The following is a 27,668-nucleotide window of genomic DNA, read 5'->3' on the forward strand; positions in this document are numbered from 1 at the left end:
TACATCAACAATACAAAACAAATGTTGACTATTTTGAAGACTGCCACATTATATCAAGGGAGTCTAATTACTGATTATAAGTGGAACAGCTGTTTGTTTTCCTGTGTTTCATTGCTTATGTATATCCAGACTGTTTCTAAGATCTAATGTGTTTGTGAAAGCCAAAATGCAGCCCTACAAGATAGTACCAATAGTTCCAATTGAAGCCTGGTTGAAGATCTGTTTCCAGTTCTTTGAATCTGTATTTATATGGAAAGCCCTCTAATTCTTTTTTCTCTCAAAAGTCAGGAAGCTTCAGAGAGATTCTGCGTGGTTTTGCAGAACAGTGGTTCCCAGCCACGTAGACAAGTCTCATGTCGGTCTAAGAACATCACCATGAAGGGCTAATGAGCTTTGCTAAGCCTGTAGTAGCCTTGTGGGATGCATCAATGGCAGCTTTTAGGGGAGGGGAAATTGGGGGTGGGTGAGGAATGAATTCTAGTGATCTGTGGAACACTGACAATTTTCTTAAGTGAGCTTCTGCTACAAGATGGGCTTAGTCAAGGAATTAGAGATGCCCATTGGACTACAAGATACTTAACATGAGCATGAAACTTCATGCAAAAAAAGGTTATTTTCATACACTTGAATGAACAGATCAACACGTGGCTGCAAAATATCTCCAATTCTGCAAAAACAGGTATCAGGAAATATTTAGCTGCAGCTTTCTTAGCAAAGTAACTGTCTCTAGAAGAGGAAACACTGGAGTTCTTGCTATGTTTACCTTACACAGGGAATCTACATGAGTATGTTTTCAAGGTAACAGGATACTTTCATTTCCAGAGATGAATGCCTTAATACTCTTTTACGTCTAGGTCCATTGAAAAATTGAGTTAAGCTGGAAAGGTGAAGGCCTTCATCTCCAAATAGCAAAGTATAGAGTTTACACAGTAACTACATATCTATTACCTTCCTGGAGCTGTACATAAAATAAAAGATTTAATTTATTGCTTGTTGCTCTGTAATGCCTTTGCAAACAAAGTTTCTTAGGTCTCATTATCTTTCCATTTAAAGCAAAGTGTGTAAAGTAGAGAAAAAGAAGTTCGTGATAATCACACAAGTTTGAAGATCACATAGAAGGCTTTGTTTCAGTCCTTTAGCTCAAATCAAACAGTATGCCATTTTGAGTTCTGACAAACCACTGACTTGAGCTATATACCCTGTGTTGACAGATAGAAAGAAAAAAGATATTCTAAGAAGATTTTACCCTCCAATGTGCCCACTAATTAGAGAGGCAGACTGTCAGGAGAGAGAAATTCTACAACAGATCTTGAAAATTGCTTTGTGACTGTGGGAAAACTTCTTAGCCTTTTTATAAAGTGGTCACTTGACATTACTAGTTAAATGACCTAAAATTTTCTGATGTGTACTTTCCAGGCCAGTATTCTCTAATATTTAGTTGACTATGATTGACAGTACAGTAATACTGTTGAAGAAAAGTACACTTTATCAAAAACGATAAATAAAAGGGGAAAAAAAACCCTATTAAAACAAGCAAAACTCTAACTGTTCCTCCTGGCTCTTTTAATTTCTACTAGTCCACTTGTATCAGTGGATGAAATTGGGCTGGTGTAAACCGAATATATCTGACCATAAGATGGTGCTAGTGCTACTGCACTGGTAATAAAAATGGCACTGGTAAAGCGACAAGCACCCACACAAACTGCTACTGGGTAACAGTTTCCTTTTCTCATGACTTTTATAAAAGCCATTTGCTGAGGTCCAGTAACAAGAACACGTCAGTTCTTGCACAAGTTTCTGTAACTGCAGAACATCTTGTAGAAAGGGAGCCCAGAGTAGGAAAAGAAAGTGAAAGAGCAGCTATGTTTTTGGCCTAATAAATCTCATTCACACTTGAGATACCCGAATATCTTGTAAACAAAAATATAGAGAGATCTAATTTAGAAAAGCCTTATCCTGTTTCCCCATGCTATTATACTGTGAAAGTGGTTACAGAAATTAATGAAATAAAAATAATTGCAATGGTAGATAGAGACAGGATCTTTCTAGTCAAAAGTGGAGAAGTCCTCCTAAAGCACACTCTAGTTCTTCAAAGTAAAGTGATACCTTCTCCAATCACTAACAGAAATTAAAGATGCAGTTGAACAGTCCTGAATTTTCCCTCTGTGTTGCAATGGTGATCATACATACTAGCCAGTACTTTAACACTTATGTACACATACCTACATGCACACACAACATACATGTATATGCTGTATATTTTCAACATCTACCTGAACATTCCACATGAGAACACAGCTGTATGGAGACCCATGTAACTCTGCTCAGCTGGGAGAATTTTCAAAAGTAGCCAAAGACAAAGGCACTACTGTGAACTCAAGGCATATTCCACCTAGGTTTCAAGTTTCTTTTCTAAAGTACAAACACAATAATTTTTTCCAAGTATTTGAACTCTGGAAAAGTATATGCTTTCCTTAAAAATTAATTTCATTATTCTACATTTTGAAAGTTGCAGTTAAAAATCAGCAGGAGATAAAGAATTGATTTGCTTTTAAATGTACTGGAATTTGGCAAAAATACAAACACCGCAAGACAAAGAGACTGTCAGTAACCATAATTACAGAGGTCACAAATAAGCTTTCTAATTAAGCTATTGTGTCTTTTTTTTCAGTGAAGACGTCTGTTCAGCTTTTCTTGCAGGCATATTTGTACTTCACAGTGTTTTCAACACAGCTCTCCCTTGACCCCTCTCCCAGCTGAAAACTCATTTGCAACTCATTTTGCTAAATGTTTTTCACTTCAGCTTTGTGAACTCCTACCTGCACAGGACGACCATCTTCTTGGCCAATCATGTTCCTCCAGTCCTGCAGTGACCGCTGGAGGCTGTCCAGCCCGGTCTCCCAAAGCCTCACACCGCCTCCCATGTCCACACTAACCAAACCTACTTTGCCCAGCGGGGCCAACAGGGCATCGGCATCTGAGATCTTAGAGAGCCAAGATGTATAAGGAGACAGAGATTGTGATCTGAAAAACAAGAATTAATGTGATTTTTCTTGAAGTTGCAATTAAAAAGAGGATGCGTATTTCTGTAGTTAAGGCGGCAGTTAAATAAAATTACATCCTCATTCCATGAGAGACTACAACTAAGCCCTCCAGACGCACTATTTTATCTGAAACATTCCACCTACTGAAAGTGGATATGATTGAAAGAAACTTGTCAGTATAAAAAGCAGTATAAAAGACCAGGCTGAAAGGGAATGCGTTGTCTAACTCACTGCTATATCTCATCTATCTGAAGAAAATCGGTCTTTACAAAAAACTATAAAGAATATGAAAAATTCAAAAATATGTTATAGAAAAATACAAAACTACAAAAGAAATAGGAGAGAACATGACCTGGGCAACTTAAAGTAACACCTTTCTCTAGTGCTTTAATAAAAAATGAAGATTTAAACACTCAGTTAAAGATGGCACAGTTTTACGCACAGAGAATCTTAGCACTGTTTTAGACAGTCAACTGGCAGACAAAAATTTACTGCTGAAAGACAGGGCCTAATAGCTACATAATATGAAAGGAAATTTAGATAAAATAGGAAAGATTCTTTGCATTTTTTCAGTACTGTTAACGACACGCACAATTACTTGGCAACTTGTACTAATAATACTATTAATAATCTTCGAAGATAAAAGAAGCAATAACACATTGCTTCAACCTAAGATTGAAATTCCCATGTACTAATACAACTGAAGAAGAGTTATCTTAGCATTTGATCAGGCTAACTATACCAGAAGGAGGAAAGGTTGTTAGATTTTAGCATAGAACTATTCATATGTATGAAAAGTCACTTTATTTATCAGTTCTTAATGAAGTACATTTTTAAATCTGGACTTCTGCTCAGATTTGCCATAAATAGCTTAAATCCTCATTCTAGGTTAAAGGTCATGATGTTGAAGTTTGGCTTTGTAATTTTTGTAATTTCTTATAAAATCCTAGCGTAAAATAAAGTGTGATTCACTACTATTTCTATGTTAACGCCTTACATTTTTGAATGACTGTGTAAGATGTAGGTCAATGGATCAATTATAAAATGGGGAACAGTCCAAAATTAATTCTCTATTAATTCAGAAATTCCACAGATGATTCATGAAGCAGAATTAATTTAAATGAGAAACAATTAATATCGTCAAAACCAACATCAAATGGATAGAATTGAAACAAAAAGTATAAGATTCCTGATGTATGGGTTTCATACATGTGCTATTTAAACATGCAAAGTTGAGAGATTGCTATTTAAAACAAAAACCTTTATTATTATTACTGCAGTGGAAAATGACAATTTGTAACCAAAATATATGTTTATATCATAAAATATTTGTAAATATACTCTACAATGGTGAGACATAGATGTTAAAACCATACGGAAGCCACATAGTCTGGCTATTTTAATGTATCATACAAGATACTTGTGTATCATGCAAGACACTTGTGAGGGAATGTATATTTTCCAAAGGGAGAACCAAAACATAGAGAAGCTCAAGTGGTTTTCAAGGTGAACTTTATATTGGACCAGAACTTGATTCCTGGTTTCCTAGCACCTAGCACTGGGTCATTCTGCCTACCTTTGTTAGACCCTAAAGACAGAGAAAAAGGAAAAGAAAATAAAGTTAGCAAAACAAAATGACAGAGGGTAAAGTGGGTGAAGAGGGGGAAAGAGCAAACGGAATGAAAATCAGAAGATAAAGCTACCTTTCATATTTACTCATTAATTGCTACATTTTCACTGGTATCACCTACTAAACAGATAAAAAATGTTGACAAAAATATGCTACAACGGTTGCAGAATTTTACACACTAAGTATGCGTTATTCTTACTCTCCACATCAGATGAAATATTTGCTTATCCTGAAGTAATAATACACACTAAATCCTCTTTGCTTTTCCTGTAAGACAGAGGCTGCTCTAATCAATAAAATCAATTACCTAGGAATAGCAATGTATTTGATTTTCTTTGAGTTAAGATCTGTTACTTCCAAGTACCCAGCAGCTTGCGGAGGAGTGACATCTGAAAATAAACAAACATGTTATTTTCCTGCTGCATGAATAACTGGTTACTGCATTTGCATTTAGTAGATTAAATTTAAACATTTCATTATACAGTACCTGTCAGAAAATGATAAGCTTACACATTCAACACAGGAGTATAACTTGCAAATACAGAATTGTTTTACTATTATGATAGTGAGCAACCAGACAGGCACAATTACACAAGAACAATGCATTTGTATAGCAAATGTCAAATTACACAAAAAGATAGCCGTACTCACAAAAACACTAATCAGGCATTAATACAATCCCTAACTCACTGCTTTTATCTGCCACTGAAGATAATGTCAGCTGTATATCTGACTTTAAAGGAACATTTGAGGACCATTTCAAAACACTGGGCTGATGATTCCCACTTGAGAATTTCTCAATAATATTAACCTAAATGTTGTTGCCTTAAATTGAACCATTCTTTTTGCAGGTAGATTCTCAATATGCAAAGATTTTATAACTTCATAGTAAATAGCCCTAGACTATCAGGCATTTAATATTCTGCTTATAGACAGTTTAATGAATACAGCTAATACTATGGTTCCCTCCCTCAGAAATAAATTTTTTTGTGCATGTGTGCGTGTGTGTGTGCGCGTGCATCTGTGCCTACACTGGCTTTTGCCAATATATGAGTTCACTCTGCCTGGGCTCAGAAGTGGCTCCCAGTTAGGAGATGGCTTTCATCTGCCTAGAATAAATTGAGGAACTTAAGTTTTTCAGAAAAGAAACCAGAAGACTGAATTACACTGCATAGTATGGGTATAAAATATCATTGTCACAAGATGAAAGCAAGTCTAGATTTCCTTCTGAAACAACATATCTTTCACCTCCTTGAAATGACGGAGAACCTGATGTTACCTGCAGAAGTGTTGATGCTTGCATACAGCACACACAGAAAAGACCAGCAAGATCAGCGGTATAAGGGGATCTAGCATTCAAATGGCTACAAAGAAGAGCCCACAGCAGCACTTTATGCATATCTACTCTATCTACATATCTATATTATGCATATCTACAGTAGCACATCTGTTGACTTATCTTCATAAAAATGGAAATATCAAACACTGAAAATAGGAAAAAACAGTCTGGAAAATGGAGATGTGTGGGCCACAGAGTAGTTTTTGTTTTGCCTAGATTTTGTTACTGTTTTAAAATGTGCTCTCTCTTTCGGTACTAATAGAGAATAAGATACGCATGAAAAATTCTGATAAAGATCTAGAACATAGAGCTGATACTGAACCGGAAGGGGTAGAACTGTGGGATAAGAATTTACAATTAAGTTAATAAATTAGAGAGAACACAAATCAACCAAATTAAATCATAAAAAGACAAAGGATTGCAGAGTAGGAAGCTGAAGAAAAGGTAATCAAATGTTTAAATGCAACACAGGAACAACTGGCCAGGCCCCTGACCTGCAGTCAAGAATCTTACAATGAAACATGAACATCAGACCTAAACAACTGCCGTTTCTTCCTCTTTTGCCAAAGTCCCAACGGAAAAGAATAGCTACACACAGCTCTAGACATCAAACTTTAAGGAAAACACAGACACATGAGATAGTCCTGGGGGTGACAAAGAGGTTAGAACAGATAGGCTACAAAGACAAATGTAAGGAATTAACTCTTTTTTTTCTTTTTTGGTCTAAAAAGAGACATTTTTTGAAAAAAACATGTCCCATAATATCATAGAATCATAGAACGCTTTGGGATGGAAGGGACCTTTAAAGATCAACTAGTCCATCCCCCCTGCTATTGGCAGGGACATGTACAACTAGATCAGGTTGCTCAGAGCCCCATCCAATGGGGCAACCCATTCCAGTGTTCCGCTATCCTCATTGTAAAAAATTTCTTCCTTATATCTAGTCTGAATCTACCCTCTTTTAGTTTAAAACCATTACCCCTTGGCCTATTGCTACTGGCTCTGCTAGAAAGTCCCTCTCCATCTTTCTTATAAGCCCCCTTTAAGTACTGAAAGGCCGCAATAAGGTCTCCCTACAGCCTTCTCTACTCCAGGCTGAACAATCCCAGCTCTTTCAGCCTTTCCTCATAAGAGAGGTGCTCCATTCCTCTGATCATTTTTGTGGCCCTCTTCTGGACCCACTCCAACAGGTCCATGTCCTTCTTGTACTGAGGACCCCAGAGCTGGACGCAGTACTCCAGGTGGGGTCTCACCAGGGCAGAGCAGAGGGGCAGAATCACCTCCCTCGACCTGTTGGCCACACTTCTTTTGATGCAGTCCAGGATATGGGTGGCTTTCTGGGTTGTGAGAGCACATTGCCGGCTCATGTCCAGCTTTTCGTCTATCAGTACCCCCCAAGTCCTTCTCTGCAGGGCTGCTCTCAATCCCTTCATCCCCCAGCCTGTATTGATACCGGGGACATCGAAAAGATCCTTATAAAGAAAGCAATATTATCCTGACTGAGTGGAGGTGACATGAAGTATTCAGTTTTGTTTACAGCAAAAAAAGCTGGTTACTAGGAAAAGCTTTTCTTATACAAGGAGAGTGAAGCATTGCAATAGGCAAATTGTTTGACAAACATCAGTTAAGAAGAGTCTAAACATGTGTCATCCTGTCCCTATATAAACAGGTGGACCAGATGATGTCTTGAGGTTATTCCTGTAACTGTGTGTGTTACGCTACCTGTTGTTCCAGTTACTGTCATACTAATAGAGATACGCACTCAGTAATAGACTGTTATTTTATATTCATATATAGCAAGTGCTAAGAACCCAAGTAAATATTTGCTCTCAAGTAGCCCTCATTTCTATAGCCTTGTTTTTAGAATAAACATTAATACTTATTTGCTGGATTCTGCAATGATCTCTTGTCTGAGTTTATGTTTTGTGGCCATACATCTATTTGGCAGTCTTTGGGGAAATTATTACTTGTTATAGTTTCTTTTCAAACATAACTATTATGCTGGTTTACAGTTCCAATAAAACATAAAGGAAATTATTTCTTTGCTTGTTGTTCCTGGAACAGTTTTGGTAATACATATTGGAGTATGCTAGAGTTTGGCTGAGTACTTTGAATTATTAATAGAAATAGAAGGCCACGTGCCAGAACTGACCAGTTGTCCAAGAAGATGAGAAACAAAGCCTGATAGATATGCAAACTGAAGAAAAATATAAAACAACGTCTCAAAGGCAACATAAGACATTAGTGCAAGAACTTCAAGGGACTGCCACATACTCAATTTTATGTAATAGGATGCCTTTGCTTCACTATACCATCTCCCAGGAAAAGATATAAAGACTTATGAACGAAGCCTTATACAACTGTCTTAGGTAAGTAACTACAGATTCCTAGTGCAGAAACAGCAGCACAGACGAATCACCAATGTCCAAAGGCTCCCATGAATTATGCAGCACAATCAGGAATAACCAACACTGAATCTCCAAGGGACCAAGACTGTTAAGCAGCTCCTGGTAGCAGTTAAATGTGCATTTAATTAAATATTCTGTCAATTAGTGAGATTGAGAGGCAAACCCCAGAAGAAACAATAGGCCAGCAGAGAGGGTTGCTAATACTAGATCTCAAATGGGCACAGTAAGGACTAGTACCTTATAATGTCACCTTTGAAGTGACTACATGAATGCGTGTCTCGTTTCTTCTGTCTTCCCTTTTTCACTTGGAAGGATTTTGGATTCATGCCATAACAATGGCAATACTAGGTCCCTCTAATCTAGTATCTTGTCTCCAAGAGTAGTTAGATGCTTGAAAAGTGTAAGAAAGGACATGCACACGTGGTATTTTCCTCAAGTCACCAACCAGTTCCAATCTAGGGGCTTCTTAAGCTGAATGTGGTGTTTTTATGTCTATATATTTAGTAACTTTCCATGAGTTTGTCCAGGTTTCCTTTGGATCCATGTTTCAGCATTCACAATATCCTTTGGGAAGCAGTTTCACAGGTTGGGAAGAACCATCCCTTTCTGTTTGTTTTGATGAAGTTCCTAATAGCTTCATTAGCTGCCCCCTAACTCTCGTACCAAGTGTAAAATTATTGCTTTTTCCACATCTCCATGCCATACGTGTTCTTGTAGAACTCCACCATATGACTCTTTCCTGATCTTGTCTCCACATGCAGATTTGGCTGATGTGATTACCTTACACAGGGAATCTACATTCTCCCACCTTGAGACGGAGGACCAAAACTACACAGTGTTAAGGACACATGGATTTACGCAACAGCACAAAGATGTTCTGTTTTTTCTCTGTTTCTTCCCTAGTAATTCTTAACATTTGATTTGCCTTTTTTGACTGCTACTGAGCTTTGAACTGATATTTTAATGAAACTATCTACCATGACACCAAAATCATGCTCCTGAGATGTACGGATCAGCCCCATCATTTTAGATGCAGAATTAGGACTCTTCCTTTCTTCCTTCATGCACATTATATTTATCTATATTGAATTTCATCTGCTATTTTTTCTGTTTTTTTCATGACCATGCTGAGTAGCACAGGTCTCTATAGGACTCCACTCATAGTCCCTCCTCCACTAGAAAAACTGACCATTAACTGATAAATGGAAATGTCTGAAGTCCTGAAAAAAGGCTATGGAATAGAAAACCTAGAGTCTTGCTCAGGTCCAATTTAATTGTATCAGTAAGGTCATATTAAACACGATTCCATTAAGATCAATTTTGGTAATTCTTAAATTAAAATGTCATTTAGAAAAGAAAAATCAATGATAATGATCTTCAAGAAGGCCTTCAATCTTTCCACTTAAATGGCCATAAAGCACTGTACAAACTATACCTCATAAAATTTTCTATAAATTTGAAGCTATCAATCACTATTCATGAATATATTTCACCATAGTTGAGGAAAAAAGAAGTTAGTATCTTGTTCAGCTATAACAACAGATATAAATTAAATTGCTGTCAGACAGAAGCCAATTCTCAGACAGATCATTTGCTCAAGTCAGTAGTATCCAGAATTCATGAAGAATGTTCCCTGGTTTTTAATTACATTAATCTAGCATTATAAAGCGTTACATACCACAGCAACTCAAAAGACTTTTAGAAATAACTGTCAAGATCTCAATTTTAGGTATCATTTGGAAGCATTGTATCCCTCCCTCAGTCCCAAATTAATAAACTAATTTTAACAAAAGCTCAGAAGATTTACCTTCTGAATTTTTATACCATCCACTTCAGAGTCAGATATTTTGTTTTTTTACCATGAAGGCCTAAAAAAAATTACCCACTCTGACCCTTCAGCAGTTTATAAAGTATGAGAAATTTACAGCCTGAAGTGGTATAATTAGTTTCAAGATTGTCATGCTAACTCTAACTATGTTTTATTAAGTTTAATCTTTTTAAAGCTAACCTTTTCTTTACAAATGTATGTAACTTCAGTTTTCTATCCTGTTTTTATCCTTGACTCTGCTTCTCTAGTCAAGTAAATGTTTCATCCTTTTAGTAAAAAATAAAAGGATTTCTCTACACAGGGAAGTTAATCTGCGTTAAACAAGGGCAGATTTATTAGACCATTTATTTTGTAAAAGGGAGTTAATTTGGAATAAAGCATTCGTTCTGGGACGGAGAGTTCACATACAGACCAAATCAGGAATAGCTTCTTGTGCTGATGAATTCAAAAAACCTGCCATTCTACCATATACAAATACTTCGGGGGTTTTCTCTTTTGATAGTGACCTTTCCTTGGAGATTTCTAAAGGTAATTAATGCAAAAGTCACAAATGCTCTTATTTAGCACTAATTGGTATACTTTTAGTTATTGGCTGAAGAAGCTAGAGATGCAATGATAACAGAAAGCTTGGCATGGCAGTGCAAAAAAGTCTCAAGGTCTGTAGTCTATACCTGCTTTATTAGTGTACAAGTGGAGGATGGTTTTGCTGTACGTTAATGTTGCTCATGCAACGTTCTCTTGGACAAGAGAAGAACTAAAAAGCCTGGGTCTCTTCAGTTTGGAGAGAAGACAGATGTGACTGAAGTTTACAAAGTCACGAAGGTGATGGTTAAGGTGAATGCAGAACCAATTCACCCAACCCTGCAATGCTAGAATGAGGAGCACTTGATAAACCTGGTAGGAGATCAGTTGATCACAGCGAGTAGTGAACTTGCGAGCTTGCTGTGGAGACACACAAGTTCAAAGAGAGATCAGACAAACCTGTGGACAAGTCCATAAAAGGAGATTTCAAGGCTGAGGCAGGGAAGTCCCCTGCAACATCCCTAGCAAAACAACTGCAAATATTGAGAAAGTATGAAGGGAAAGACACAGAAGTGGCCAGGCTCACATGCATTTCCAAAATAACCTCTCCTATTCGCCCTGCTGGAGACAGCATACTGAGCTAGATGCTCAACTGGTTTGTCTTATCACTGTGTTTGTGTGGCACTGAGCAGAAGTTGGAAATACTGGTGAAGGCTGATTGCTGAACTGGAATGATCGTATTCCTGTAGCTGATTCCCAGTGTGGACAGAGGGAGATCCCATCTACTGGGATATTCACAGTATAAGTAGCCTGTTAATTCTTCAGAATTCTAATTCAGCATGTTAACAAGATCCAAATTAATTTAAAAAATGAGTGCAACTACTCTCATTCCTCCTCAAATGCTTGCTTTGTGATTCTTTAAAAACATTTTGGAAAAATTAATGAGTAATTGCAGTTTACGAAACAAAAACAAGCGTGTACAATTGTTGCAGCACAAGTATATGAACCTCTTACCTTTTGGATAAATGTCTTTCAAAGGCACATCTCCAGGTGCTAAAATTCTGACTATTTGATTAGAAGCCAATAAAGTTACACAATTGGTTTGTTTTGCAGCTGCTGTTTTCCTCCGGGCTCCATAATAAAATGGATCAGAAGGAGAAGCACGTTTGCGACTCAGAGAGGAGTTTCTTTTCCAGCTATACACTTCACTAGGAGACTGCAAGAGAGAAGGAGTCGACTGAACAAAATGTTACTATTATAGAGCCTAAGAACAAATGTTTCTCGATAAGTTCTGCTTCTTATCTAGTTTCACATCAAATGGTGCTACTGTGGTTACCTCTCATGTCACCACATGACAAGGAAAAGACCTGGATTATAGCTTTCACTCCTGTAGGAGTGAAAAACAACAGATCACCCACACAAGTTTTAGGAATTGAGACTCTCTGAAGATCTGAAGTTGAATCAACATGTTTTTTTCATGTTGAACCAGGAACAGAAAGCATTGAAATAACCTAATCTGGAATCAACCGATGTAACAAGCTGTTACCATAATCTAAGTTTCCACTACTGAAGATAAATGCAAACAGATATTTCAGTAATGAATTCAAAGCTAGGCATTAAGGCTGGGATTTGTCTCCAGGTCCAGAAACATAAATGTAGGTGTCCACATGTGAGCCAGGTGCTTCACCTCCCACTATAGTCAACAGAACCTAGAGAATAAATCATCTCATCTTGAAGAAGGCCTCTACGTTTGGTCAGCTGAGCATTGCTACTATGAATAAGAGCTTAGGTACTTTGTTCGTACTGAACACCTACACCATTAACACTAAACACTGAATCTGAAGTTTTGCCCCACCACCCTCACACTCACCTTTAGCACTCCCTCTTTGACATTCACATGGACATTTAAAACCATGTGTAAGGAAAGACAGGGCCTCAGTCTACATCAGGGAGAGCAAAATGCTTCATCACCAGTGTTGGTACTGAAACGTGTAGCATCTTTAATATTCCCTCCTCTGGACTACCTCCCTTTTCCAGCAATAAACTCACACCTATTATAAATAATATGAAAAGCTAGTATAATGACTCTGGTAATATAAATCCAAAGCAAGTAAAACTCAAAAGCTAATTGCAAAGACAGGGAAAGTCTTATTGAAAAAAACATATTTTTGAATAATTTTGGATTTCAGAGTATTTTCTTCAATCATTTGGCTTTCCAAAATTCATGTCTGTTAACAGTTAATTTTTCTAATTTGCCCCAATTTATTAAGCAAACATGACATAGAATTATTTATTCCATAAGCACCACCCTTTTTATTTATCACTAGGTAGTAAATATAAATAAATCCAAAGAATTAACCATACTGCTTTTATTTTCCCTATGTTTACCTCCACTCCTTGCAACAGCCTTAGTCATTACACTGTTAAGTTTCACTTTCCTTTCTGGTCCTTTTCTAATTGTGTCACAGGAGTGAGCACAATTACATGCAGTATTTACACTTAACGACATTATTAAATAGTGAAGGAGCTGTATAGTTTTGTTACTGTTTTCTGTATCTTTTTTCTTTTTCTTAAATCCAGAGTCTTGCTAGCTGCTACACAGAGCAAAAAGTTCACACTGAACAGTTCAAAATGATACTGATATCCTCTTTCTCAGTGGTTATATTTAATTAAAAATCTATAAAGCCACACGATTTAGAAAATATTCCTCTAGCCAGCACTATCCAGAACTTACCTACAATGAATTTTGTCTGTGCTAGACAGTATGTTGTCCAATTTCTTATTATTTCAAACGCCACCGAAATCCCTCTAGATTAGCCTAGTCTACCAAATGGTGTAAACTACATGAATTTGTCATTTACTGTCATTCCCTTCTTTTTCCATATCATTTGGTAAACAGGTACTTAACTGGTTACAGAATAAATGAGATCACATTACTTCATTGTGTAATAATGCTGAGTATTTACCAAGAGGTCTGGGAAACCAATAACAATAGTAGCATAATTATGTTCATCTGAGAAAATCCTGTTGGGGGAGCTGATCTTTTGTCCCACAGCTGCACTGAGGTTTTCTGAAGATAGCTGGTCACTTGAAACTGCATGTGGCACACACAGTTCTGACGCTAAACAGGGAAATTAAACAAAATGAAAGTCATTAAATCCAGATGTGCAATGGGAAACAATATTAACTGTAACAGTGCTGAGCACTGATCACTGCTATTAGTTTGAGCATAAAATTACTAAAAAGCAGAAGATTTGATTATACTGTACTATAACACAGAAAAGATGTCAGAAATAATGTTATTTTTGTAAAGTTAAGTACTCAAAATCAGGAAATACTAGCTTTGTAGTTGCTTATACCACTTAATTTTGCCCTCTACTGTGCAAATGAGGCAGGAAGCCTATGGAATAGAACAGCGTGTGATCTCATTGAAGATTGTTATAATGCAAATGCACAAAAAGGCAAAATGTAGGTTTGCACAGGTAAGTGTCAACGTGACATTTCTTGGTAGCTGTCTTGCTGTCTTTGCAATTTAAATAATGTTATTTGTAACACATTTCTGGTAAATAATGGTCTAGTTTTCTTTTTCTTTAAGCTAAGGAAAACTAAATTTTATTCTGTGCAACTGTAACAGCCCTTTACCTTGCTCCAAATTATCAACACAGTCAGAATCCGCTATCTTTATTTTCCACTTCAATGGGCAGACTATCTCGTTTACCTGGCAGTGGGAGAAAATCTTTCCTCCCTCAGAGGATGAATGGGCTACTGGTTTGGGTCAATGGCAAACCCACACTGGTCTACCTTTTCTTAGTTGTCCTGCCACAGGTTCTGCCTCAAAGAATGAGAACAGGCTGAAGATGTTACATTCGGGGTTTGCTGGATGATTTGGAAAAAAGTGGAGAGGGGATATGATAACTTTTTAGATTGGAAGAGAAGAAATAAGATAACAAAGGATAAAAATAGCACAAAAAGCATGTAGCAATAAACTGTCCACAAATACTTTGAGACTGGAAATTATAATAACGTTTCTACCCATCTGAGGAATGATACTCTATAATGGTTTCTAAATTTGGTAGTAAGAGGAAGGAAACTACTGTGCTCTGATGGAGCTTGATAAGTTGATAGAGTAAACTGAATGAGAGATAAAAAGGACTCTAGATATTTAAGCTGTGGTTAGAGTCTTTGGTATCGAATTTGTTGCTGTTTGTGTAAAATAAGCCATATTTGTTATTTTTCAATAACATTTGCTTGTATCATGTTTACACTGTGTTAATCTCATTCTTCATACTTACGCTAGCCACAAGGACCAGGACAAAACTTTTTCCCTCTTCAACAGATATAAAGTGGTTTCTCTATTTTTTTTCCTCTGTCTCTCTGAGACACACTGGAGACAGGCCAAAACCTATAAACTGTTAGGTGGGATGCACAAGTACTTCCAGTGTTATTAAACCAGGTAGACTAAAGATTTTGTGCACCGTGATCAAATGCTCAGGGTAGAAAATGTCATCAGATCTGAAGATATGTAGATCTTACCAGGCAGAATGATGACCATTGGAGATTTCTGCCCTCTTCTGTAGCTAGGGCATGCCCCAGTGCCTAGCACCGTCTGGGAATTTTACTGAATAAATTCCCCCTGTCTTTTAACACAGGTGTGATGGTCTCAATGGCCTCCTGCATGCTATCTGCAAAACTTTAGTAATTCTGTTCTGTTTTAACAGTAGGTCTTTTGTATTTTTGTAAGTGTTGGGAAACGTCTTCTAGCCCATCTGAGTGTGTGTAACAGACCTGCAACAGCGTACAGACTGGCCTCATCAACGTATTTGGTTCCTTCTATTCCTATGTTCTAATTCCTGCCTAATTGTCTTTTTTCCTTTTCCGTTCTATATGCTTGTACGTTTCCTGAAAGTCCATGACTGAGGGTCTTAAATGCTACAATGAAACAAAGATGCTTTATTCAAACAACCTGAAGTTTGAGCATGGAATTTGCCATGCTTTGTGAAAAGTTATTATTAACCAAACATGATAAGGGGAGGACAAAAAGAGAATCAGAGAGAAGGTTACCCAGACCTTTAAAGTAAAAGAGCCTTGTTTGTGCAGCTGCAAACACAGAAATGATTAAAAAAAAAAAAAACCACAAACCGAAAAAAAACAAGCCAAGCTTGCATTCAATACCTGTTGTTAAGCCAAATCCCATGTCAGCTGGCTCTTCAGTCAATGCATACAGCTGGCAAACCTCACTGTCTTCAGCTTCCATATGGGCATGCTTGGTTAAAAGAAATTTCCTGTAAAGGATACACAGTTGTAATAATTCCTGATTAAGCTTGTAACTCTAAACAAGGACTTTTATCTTCTGAAATAGTGAAAACATTCTACATTTATATAAACAAGGTTATCAACACCTTTTGCTAAAACTAAATATGATTTCCCGAACATCTGTGAGATAGGAAAGGGTAAGCCAGTAAGTGGCAGATTTGTCTTCTGGTAACTATTTACACACTTTTATTTGATGTGCATTTATAAAAATAAGACAACAGAGTAATATTTTTTTCCCATGACCATGAAAGTAGAGCAAGCAGGCACGAACTCTGGACGATGTCGCTGTATTTCCAAAGCTAGGTCCACCAACATTCTCATTTCTAAAGATCAATACCAACTCAGTAAAAACAGTATTATCATGCATACAATCAACACTAGTCTACGTTTTCAGAGGCATGAATTTAGGCAGGCATATCCTGTTCATTTCCTACTCTGAAAGCCTACCTGCACTTTCACCAGAGCAAATCTGCATGTTAAACACCAACTGTTTAAGTCTAGCCAGTCTCACGAACTGAAAAAACAACTCAGAGTCCAACTCCTGAACATAAGCAAGACACAAACAAGAAATAATACCATCAAGAAAACTAGGCTTAACTAACTGATTTGTTTCATTTTCCACCAAGAGCCACCGGTCTTCAGCCACCAGGAAAACAGATTTCAGATTGATCGGAAGCGAGATGGTATGAGTTTGACCCTCTAATACATCCAGTACAATAAGGCGATTTCTGTAAAATTGGAAGCCAAGAAAAGAATAATCAGATAGGGATGTAGATGAGGAGATCTGTTATAAATCAACATAATACAAGGATATAATTTACTCTCACCCTGCTTCTTTGTAGAACACCAGCCAGTTTTTGTGTGAAAACTCTCGGCACATTTTGTAGTTGCTCTGTATAAAAATAGGCCATTCAGAAATTAGTGTTTGTTAGATTCATCCCAGTGACTTTCCCTGACTCCCCTGAAAGTGTACTACATTTTTCCTTTATTTAGAGTAACCCACGGCATTAACTACCTCTCAAAATGCTATCCAGCCTGCCTTGTCCCAGGTCATATAATTGCATCATAACCGAGTTCATTATTTTGGACGTAATCCTTTGTAACAAAATGTTCCGTTATTCCCAGTTCTAGCTCCAAAAAGGGATATTTTAAAGATACATATCCTCAGACAGTACAACTTATTTATATTTTTCATATCACTGTTCCATAACAACGCTATTTTATGCGTAAGGCATTTAAACATACCTAAGAGTAAACAATTAAGTGCTTAGGCTGTAAAAACAGAAAGAAAAATGATCCTGGGGCAGTTTTTCCAACATTGAGCTTTGATTTTAAAAAAAACTTGATATAATAAAGGCAGGTGCTATTCCTCACCATCTCTTCTTTGCTGCTCCACCAAGATGTTCTCTTAGGAGACTCTTGAGCATCTGGTAAGAGCAAAAGTCGGCGAAGGGCACCATTGTTCGTATCCAGCAACAGCACAACATTGCTCTAGAAAAGAAAAGCAGATCTGTGTACATCTCAAGCCCATTTAAGAGACTACAACAAATCTATCTGAAGCACTTTTGCAACTCTAGCAACTTAGGATATTTTGAAAAGATGATCTAGATTTTGTTGGAAAATGTAGGCTTAATCTTCTTGGTTCATTTTAAAGCTTATGGAGAAATTTAATTGTAGAGGCTAAGTACGTGCAAAAGGGGCTGAAATGATATTCCAGTTTTTCCATAATGTTTTATCTATACATCTCACATTCGCTTCTGCATAAGCCCTAGGAACTAGACTAGTATGGCTTACATGTCCAAGCTGTAGTCAGGTAGAGGTGTAACTTAAGTTACACTGAAGGTGAAAAACTGGTGAGAGAAGAAATAGCTTAGTACTTTCTCTCCAAGTTCACACTTCTGATACCGTGGAGCCTATTAAATATCCCAGTGCGTGACAACCCTTCCGTGACTTGCACGCTCAGACAGCATACAGTGTCAGAGGTAGGACAACTGCTGGAGGACAGCAGGATGGCTCAAGAGGATGGAGGTCAGAAGCAGGCAGGATACTGAACAGAGTGGCGCAAGTGTTCTCCACATATCCCATGTGAAAATACGGTATGCTAAATTTTGAACTTCTTCAGATTTCTCAGTTTCTTACTCAATGCCCCAGGGTCCACACATGTTGTCAAATGATGGGGGTGTTTTAAACACTTCTTTTTACAAAGTACTATAGCTGCTCCTAATGTGTTTAACTAAGAATTCAAGAGAACAATTATTCAGGGCCAACCTTAACAGCATCAAATGAAATTTAAAAGGTACAAAAGAAAAAGGTAATTAAGCCTTGGGTTGAATTTTTTGTTCGCCATTCAAGGAAACGTTAGGTTCTGCAAGGACATTAGGTTCTGCAAAAACTTACTAAAAGTAAACTGTCTACGTACAACGTCTGCAATAACGCAAGATAGACGTTAAGGGAGTAAAACATAAATTCCCACAAATTCTCCCAAATAAAACAAATACAAACAATCTGAGTCACAGCAGTTTTGTTCTTTTTGGGTATGCTTCATACTTTCACTAGGATTATTTGGGAGAATTAACTTTATTTAATAATGACAGTCATTTGAAGCTAAATATGGTAAAGCATTTAAAATATTACCAAGTTATTTGGAGCATTTGGGAATTTCAGCTAGCGTTCAATACTTCTAAAAAAAGAAGTTTGCTTATGTATTACAAACCAAAATTATGGAAATGTGGTTCAGGCAAAAAAATAGGGCATTTGCTTTGGATTTTGGTTTTCTGCCATATTTTATTTATACAATTCTGCAACAGCACTGCTGTACCAAAGCAATGCATTAGCCTTCCACGTGAGATAAAGAACACATACAAATCAATTACATTCTTCCACTTAGCATTAAATTTATGAAAGCAGTTGGTAATATAAAAAGCCTCTCTACTCCACCCCTTTTGATGTTAATGGTTTCCTTCTGTGCTAAGTGACTGATGTATATTCTGCCTGTGTTTAAGAATAGATTTTTGCGTCACTTGTGAACACATCCAAGAGCAGCTTTGGCAACTCTTCAAGTGGGCTGGGAAAAGACGTTGGTGTGCAATTCCGCTGTGTTTGTTCTTGACTGGGAGAAAAGTAACCTTTGGGTGACCTCTCGACCCCGATGTCTGGAATTCCAAACTCTGGACAGATGCAATAACCAATCTTGTGAAGTGATGTGCCTTTAATTTTAGTTACTGCAAAGTTTCCCTTTCCTTACTGCTGTTTTTATTTTAGCCAGCATTTTCCTCTTAAAAGTCCTTAAACCAAACAGGGCTGTGATTTCACTTTGTTGGTATGGGAAGTTTTTCCTTATGGTCTTGCAGACAGAGAGGAGAGCTAGGGGAAGGAATACACTCCAGTTTCAGAGTGGGACAGTACAAATAATTCAGTTTAACCCTCTTGTGTTCTTCTCCCCGTACTCACTCTCAGTTTCATTCTCTCCTGCCCTCGATGCTCACAACCCGAGCAAGCAAGCTCGCAAACACAGACTCTTCTTAGCTCTCAGCTTCAGACGAGGCTGATTCTTAGTTTGACAGGGTAACCCCTCTGTACCTCTCCTTGCCTCTTGTCCCACAAGCACCTTTTCTATTAGTGCCACTCATGGACCCCCTGAGTGATACACAAGTAACAATCCTGACACTGTAAATATTAGGCGCAGATACAAAACATAACCTATTGTTCATTAGGTTCAAGTGAAAGAAGGCTGTGCAAGAATTTATGGTTTGGGGCTCAAACCTCCATGCCTTCAGAAGCAGGGAAATGTATGCAAGCAGATTACAGGTGTTCTCAGTCATGTAAGCGGTGTCTTTCAGATGATTTGGGAGACTTGATTGTACTAGAGATTTCAGTGAACTGAGAACAGCAAGTAGAGATAAAAGCTTTGTGCTTATAGAAAAGGAAAGTCTTATATAATATCCAAAAAAAGAAGAGAATTTAATAATGTCAGCTAGTTTTTGAAGAAAATACACCCTTCCTCCTGACAACATACATCAGAATATTATGGGGACTAGATGTTTCAGGTGTTACTACTAGCACGTTGCAGGTACTTCCATACACAGGTCCCCACTTGTGTTACAGGCTAAATCACAAACTGTTAAAAAAAGTCTTCTTTTAAAGGATGTTTGCCACCTTCTACATTTAGTGAGCGAGGCGGATCTCTGTATCAGCTTCTGGGCCACAGACTCCCTCACTCCCTTGCTATGTGAGAGCTTTGACAAAGACCTCCAGCAGCATGTGGGACAAGGAAAAGCACTTCCCTCCCTCCCTACCCCCCTTCCTGACCCAGAAAGATAAAAGCAGCATTAAAGGATGCCGGCAGGACACTGCCTGGGCAAAGCTTGTTGTGCTCCCTGAGGTAGCCCGTAGGTTACTCTGTCCATCCAGTTGTAGCCTTTCAACAGGGCAAAGTGCTTGTAAGAAAAAATGGAACTGTGCTGTTTGTACGCAAATCAACTCTCCGTGTGCATTTTCCTCCTATAATCCCATATAAAATCATGCATAAAGTTATCAGAATTCTTTTCAGTCTGTATTTGCTCTCCTTCTGAGCGGTAAAAGCAATAAGCGCAGAAAGAAAAAGGAAAGTGAAACAGGTGGGCAGGAAGCTTTATAGGAAATAGGGGTACGCCCTGAAGTACTCATGGGGAGGACAGGGCAGAGGCACTGCTGCTTTGAAAAGATGAATGCAATTCTCATCTTATGAGGAAATGACTTGAGATTTCTGAAGAGTCTTTTCAAAGTCTATCAGCTTAGTCTGAACAAAAAGATAGAGTCAAAACAGGCAGCGCTCACTGAGACCAATGGCCACCGTGAGGAAGAGAATCATCTACTCTTTCTTCCAAGAAGTGTAAAGGTAGCTTAAAAGCAGATAAATCTCTGATTTGTGCTATTAAGTTAAATCCCCGAGGAGTTTAGTTTCAGTAAAATTTTATTTAAAAGGACAGGAAGGAATAGTGATTTTTCATTTTATTTCACAGGAGGGCTCTGTTGAATCCAGATGGATGTCATCTGGGAAATAAATCACACAAGCTTATTTGAAGAGCCACAATATCATCATCTCATCCGTTCCAATAAGGTTATCATCTGCTTAAAATCGTTATTTTTTCCAACTTAGTCAGAAACATTCATCTCCAAAGACCTTTATTAAAACAAAAAATTGGGAAAAATCTTTAGCTTTTGATATTGTCTAATTAATGGATTATATTATTATGAAATATCAGCTGTCAAGTGGACTTTTTATTTAATAAATGCAACTTCTTATTTCTATAAATACTGTTAGTATTTCTTGGTCTTTTTGCAAGTACATGTAGACGAACCTTTAAAGCATCACATACATCATTTACATTATTTGTTTTTCTTGAAGATCTGTTTGATGCGCCCTTAGCACAAGTAGCTAACCCTTGGAGCCTTGCCCAAAATACAGATGTGCCACTAATCTACTTGTCTTAACGTGTGAATGCTGCAAATTCTGAGTTTACGGCTGCCAGTGACCTCAGTACACCTGAAAGTAGGCATCTTGACTATATGTCAAGGCTCCTTCTGTAGCCAGTGGAAAGAGAGAGGCATCTCCAGAGGGCAATTCACCATGTTCTACCTTAGCTGGAGTGAATTGCTCTTGCAGATCACCTTTATCCTCCCAACAGATACAGAAGGAACTTGGATGATTAGCTTAGACTATATGCTTACCTGCTAACAATAATAATGGATTTAATTTCATATACAGCAATATCCACCTCACTTCACAGGTGCACAAAGAAAGCACATGATTTTTCCAGGGCTCCACTGCAGGAAGAGTTGGGAATAAAACCTAAGCTTTATATGGAAAAATTAAACTACTTGAGAATCCCTCTTTTGATTCAGTGGGAACTAGAAATGCAGAGATCCTAATACATAAGCCCTAACATAAGGAAGGACAGCAGTGGCTGTGAAGACAAGAGCAGCAGCACTCATCTGACCTGTGCTTTGGTGCCTCATTTAAAAACCAATCCCAAATAAATTACTAATGTAGTTCATGGATACAAACATGCACACACAAGAGAATCCTTTTTCATTGTTCTTTCTGTGCAAGATGGTTACTTACGTTCCTCAAGAAACTTAAAATTACTTTTGAATGGTGTCCTAAGTATACAATGACTTTTTGCAACTAAGTTTGTAGTTTAATGAAACATATTTTCACACTCAATGAGGAAGGTCTGTCTTAATGTTAACGCTATGTAAAAAGTCCTAAGATAATGCAAAGCATTCAGAATACTGTAATTCTGTATTACTTTCCAGCAGTGTAAAACAGGCTTACTTTCAGACAGGATTTACTCACCTGTAGCACTTGCTAAGAAAGGCAAGACTAGAGACTGGCAACATTTAAGTTTTGCCAGAGAAAAACATGAGGTTACAGCCCAACTGAAGTCATCTGGAAAGGGATACTGAGCTACCATAGTCTCTCCACAGAACAAACTTTATTTCAGAGTTTAACTCATACTGTCACTGAAAAATATATTCCACGAGGACAGGCAAAACCAGTCACAGAGTTAACTACCTAAAGCTTCACAGATGAACCTTTGATAAAAACTTCATTGCTGACACCAAATGCTACTGTGATTTGGTTAAAAACAAAACTAGCAGGACAATTATTTCCACAGTAAGAATTTCAGAGACTTAGAAAGCAAAGAATATTGCTGGGCTTTATATTAAAAAGCATGAGACATTCTAAACATTCTTAGACACGAGATAGACTGCCATCTGTTTTACGGTTTCCTGTGCTGACTTTGCCAAAAAAGGCCAAGGATTGTTTAGAACCAAACAAATGTGTTATGTGCATCTCCAAATAGCCCAAATGGTACTTCTATAGCTGTTCAAGACAACTGCACAGGCAATCACCACAAGCAGGTAACTTCAGAATCATATTTTTTCCAGTTGGCATTGGAAAGCATCCAAGGCAAAGCTAAAGAAGGCATAGGCAGTTCTACTAAAGGCAGAAGAATTGTGTTTCTCATAAGGCATTGAGCTTAACTATAGTGTCTGAGACCAGAAAGTGGCATCAACACTTGACAAATGTTCCTGGAACAACAGAGACTCTAGTTACAAAATTACTGAAAACTACTTAATACTCCAACTCAATGCAGGAAAGGTTCTTCTAGATTGGAGTCTCTCACCCGCTGAAAAATGGGCAGAAGAAATGCAGAACAACAAAAGGAAAAGGAAAAGGCATCCAACAATAATGACCAGATTAAATGCCCATGTCAAACCACTATGACCGGTAGGTAACATAATAAACTATCATTAATATTAAAAAATGAACAGCAGCAGCCCTGTATCAACTGTTGTCTCTTCCCACTCCTGGGGAAAGAATTTTTGAATTGGAAATGTTCCAATCAGTTCACTGATAGTAATGGAAAGTATGTGGAAAGTATGCAATACTTGACTTTAAAAAAAGGATTCGAGTCAAACCAACACTGAAGTCGTCAGTGGTTCTAGATTTGCATTGCTGATACACTAGATGTCAAGGCTTACATAGTCGTCTTTCTAGTCTTGGTACTTCAGATGTTATAGAATGAGAAATATCAGGATTCATAAACCAAATAAAAAATAGTGGCAGGAAGCAAATACAAGCAACATTTTACTTTGTGACTCAGAAAATATCTCTTTCATATACTATTTGAAAAGTAAAAAGGGGACAAGAACGCAAAAGGCCACTGTCCAGCTAAAAAGTGCAAGAGGAAAATCTCCACATAAAAACTAAAGCTGAAGGCAACTCACAGGCTTCAAGTATAGTGAAAAAGAGAACATTCAGAAGGGGGTAGGCTTGTCCAGGCTATTTCAGCCTATAGAAGTAGATTCCTCAGCAATCCTATCCTTATGATACTCCTTTGCTCATCACTAAACATTTAGCTGTATTTTAATTTTTTTTTTACCTCCTCTTCATGTAGAACCACTTGACCTTTGAGTGGATTTCCCAGCGGTGCCACAGTCACAAAAGGTTGCCAGACATTTCCAACTGTTCTTGGGAAGAGGTCATAAAGATCCACAAAGTATCCACTCTTACTAGAAACGTTCATGAAGTACAAGGAAACAGGATTGCATGTAGAAACATAAAGAATGTTTTCGGCTTCCTCTTCTGAAATAAGAAAGTAAAATTAATGAAAGGCTACTGACATCGTGCATTGCTCTTCTGGAAATATCTATGTCATAAACTCGGTAGATGATATAGCAAAACGTACAGCAAAATTACTACCGTTGATACAGGCAGATAAAGAGAGAAATGGTCTCTTGATACTAACTAAACATTAACAGGCAGAATCTTACTACAACACAACTAACTCTTTAAACAAGTAGTCCAAGGCACATTTGTGTAGATATGACTGCAGCGCCTGCCAGCTGCTAGCATACACAAAATCTGTCAAGATGTTTTTGTTTGTTTATAAACTTGGTTCTCCCTCCCTCTCTATCTCATCCTCCCTTTCAATTGATCTATTTAATAATTAAACATGGCATGAATGCAAACTTCATATGGAACTTTTCACACATAGCACCTTCCTGACTGATTTCAGACAATTATTAAAATTAATCCAAAGCCATGTAATTTCTGTTTTGCTGTCATAGAAGTTTGTTAATGTATTTGAAACTATGGCTACAAGCAGAAAAGGCAGCATTCCAGTACTGATAGTGAGCAATCTGTTTATAATACACAATAAAGTTTAGACATGTTTCATGATGAACCCTAAAAACATTTATGAATATTCTCAGTGATGCTCTTTGGGACACAAGTAATATAGGTAACTAAGGCAGGCTTGATCCAGTGAGAAAGAATTTTAATCAGTATAAGTACAGGAAAAAAAGGCACAGCACTCTGCAAGTTACAAGATTTGTATTAAAACTCAATTGACCTAGAGAGAGAGGAAAAGTCAGAGAATTGTTTTTCTGAAGCAATACAGTGTTGAACATAAAAACTAGACAGACTTGCAATTTTGTGGCTGTGTTCTACTTTAATTACATATCCTTCTCTTAGTTTGAGAAGGATGCAGATCGTTACAAAGACCACAATGTCTCAGTGAAATTATGCTCCCATTTTAGTGACTGATTATTTTTGTATTTCATCTACTGTTAAAAAAAAGTGCAAAAAGACAAATTATTATTCCTATACTCCATTCTTATACTCCATATCCTCCACTCCCATATTCCAATTTAGTATTATTCCTATACTCCACTGCAAACATAGTGAGAAATACAGACTATTGTAAATGCACTGAAGTGGTGTTATTACCCTTAGAATCCCTCATATGGCCCTTTTATATTCTGCCACTGGCTATGGGCGAGCACTTAGGAAGTCAACAGCCTAGTTCTTCCTCATCTCTAGGCTATTTCACATATTGATAATAGTGGGGATCATTACAAAAGTTACTAGCTTTTCTTACCACACCTTTTGTTACCGTGACATCACAAACTAAGTTAACTTCACCCAAAGGCAGTGTCCAAAAAGCGAGTTCTTCTGTAAAACTGAGGGACCTGGCTTCATGTCGTTCCAGTGGAAATCCTTGGATATTTAAATGCACAGGGCCCTAAAACAAATGATAACAATGAAGGCTTGCTAAAATATTTCACTCACCATTCTTTATGGAAATCTAGAAGTCTTCTTCAAGACTGTTAATACTAGTAACAATTGAAACAAACCAATTACTAAATAAATAAAAGGGAAGAGGAATTGCTTTTCTGCAAGCTCTCTGAATGACCATACTGCCATTTTCTTTACAGTATAGAAATGATCATGCCTTTCCTCTTTAGTCTTTTATTGGTTTGAAACTATTACTGCTCAGTGGCATGAAAGAGGTATCATGTACTGAGATAAAATACAGTCCCTACAATGAAAAAATCAGAATATTTTTGTTTCAAAGTTCAATGGCAATTTCTTATTACATAAAGTTTAAATCTCACCCCTACATCACAATAGCAGTTCAGTTTTTTTCTTATTCACTGGAGTAGTAATTACTGAAGTTAAGCCAAGAACTCAAAGCTGAAAAGGACTTAGAAACTTTGGCTGCAGGTCAAGTTGTACCAAAGGTTCAGATTCAAACTTGGCAGTGCCAAAGACCCATAAGAATTCAGCTGCATGCAAAATAGAAACAGCAAACAGCTTTCTTTTCAGTCTCCGATCTTATCCAAAAATTGAGATCTGGGACCTGAAACCAGCCACCTCCAAGCACCCAAAACAGCTACAAAGTTCCTTCAAATATGATATTTTCAATATCCTTGTAAAAACCTCTTTTCAAGAACTTCTGACCAAACTTACTGATTTTAAAGCACACCTCACATTCTGAGGGCCAGGTATACAAAAACATTCATTTTTCTAGTCAGTATAAAAAACCCAAGAACAGGTAACAAGGACCATGCTTTGTATATACTCTTTTTCCTGAAGAAATTAATCACTTTTTAGATTCTTCACATCCCAATACATAAAACCAGTATTATATGAATTAAAAAAAAAAAAAAGACAAACCTTTACATCTATTTTTTGAGTTTCTGTTGGACACAGCAGTTTCTGTCGTGCATTCCCTGGCTGATCGACTTTCCAGTAGCCCATAAATTTATGATCTGGTAATGGCAGTCTGTCAAACAATGTGGGAACAAATGAATTTTTACATTCATTAACCAGCAACTGATATGGAATAAATCATTTAAACAACTGCATTTTTCCAATGAGACATATCTGAAGATTCTCTTGTAGAAAATGCTTCCTTGCTAAAATATTTCATTTCTTTTACATTTTAAATCACAAAAATTTTAGCCTTCTGGAATACTAATACAGTCACAACCTAAGCAGCATCATAAAAGATGCAATTCACATAACATGGCCTCAAAAGGAAAACTTTTCCGGTCTGAATTATTTGAGATATGTAATAAAATATATCCAAACCGCCTCTTGCTTTGCTTTATTCAGATCAGGCAGGGTGTGATAGTATCACTTAAAGGAACTCCTGTCAGTGGCACACTCATCTAAAAAATCAGAATAAGCACAGTAAACATTGTGGCAAGTTAACCATGGAATAAAAGTTCAACGAATTGTTTCCATACATTTTGCCACTGACATGAACAAGGGCAAAGGAAGACAGAGGTGACAGTATCCTGTTGCCTTCTGGCCAGTACAGTCTACAGAGAGGACAGGGACATCTTCAAAAGCCTCAGTTGCTTGCCTTGGTCTAATTTCTTTATTTCTGTACCTTTTACTTAGGAAAGAAATATATGGGGCACAGCAAAACTCATTTATATAGGAAAAGAAAATGCTGATGTATGACAAAGTAGCTTGACAGCAAAATAGGGACAACATAATTTTTATTTCTTTCCTCTGAAGTGATTTGCAACCACTGAAAGCAGTTTAACTTTGTTAATTGGCATGAATACCTTCAAGCTAATGAACTCATCGCTTTTGGTTTCTTTTATTTAGGATCAGTTGCTCCTAAAAAGACCTCCTATCAAAACCGCATTCTGTGTTACATGCCGCTGCACATTATTGTACAGCTACAGAACTTGGCAAAGGAACAGAAGACATTCCTTCTCCCAGTTTCTATAAATA

The 27,668-nt window shown here is 37.3% G+C and overlaps 1 protein-coding gene across 1 annotated transcript in view; it reads right to left on the reverse strand.

Annotated features, from left to right (window-relative positions):
* VWA8 (von Willebrand factor A domain containing 8) overlaps nucleotides 1–27,668 on the reverse strand; it is a 199,800-nt gene that overhangs the window by 46,988 nt on the left and 125,144 nt on the right. The window contains exons 27-37 of the mRNA XM_087759030.1: nucleotides 26,595–26,703; nucleotides 25,521–25,659; nucleotides 24,016–24,218; nucleotides 17,459–17,575; nucleotides 16,912–16,976; nucleotides 16,687–16,812; nucleotides 15,944–16,053; nucleotides 13,738–13,892; nucleotides 11,786–11,987; nucleotides 4,982–5,063; nucleotides 2,820–3,024 (exon numbers count right to left, since the gene is read on the reverse strand). Coding sequence (XP_087615156.1) covers nucleotides 2,820–3,024; nucleotides 4,982–5,063; nucleotides 11,786–11,987; nucleotides 13,738–13,892; nucleotides 15,944–16,053; nucleotides 16,687–16,812; nucleotides 16,912–16,976; nucleotides 17,459–17,575; nucleotides 24,016–24,218; nucleotides 25,521–25,659; nucleotides 26,595–26,703 — 1,513 coding nt within the window. The remainder of the gene's footprint in view (nucleotides 1–2,819; nucleotides 3,025–4,981; nucleotides 5,064–11,785; nucleotides 11,988–13,737; nucleotides 13,893–15,943; nucleotides 16,054–16,686; nucleotides 16,813–16,911; nucleotides 16,977–17,458; nucleotides 17,576–24,015; nucleotides 24,219–25,520; nucleotides 25,660–26,594; nucleotides 26,704–27,668) is intronic.

The sequence above is a fragment of the Nipponia nippon genome, unplaced genomic scaffold, assembly GCF_047370975.1.
Source record: "Nipponia nippon isolate SJK-2023a ecotype South Korea unplaced genomic scaffold, ASM4737097v1 scaffold_2, whole genome shotgun sequence".
NCBI lineage: Eukaryota > Metazoa > Chordata > Aves > Pelecaniformes > Threskiornithidae > Nipponia > Nipponia nippon.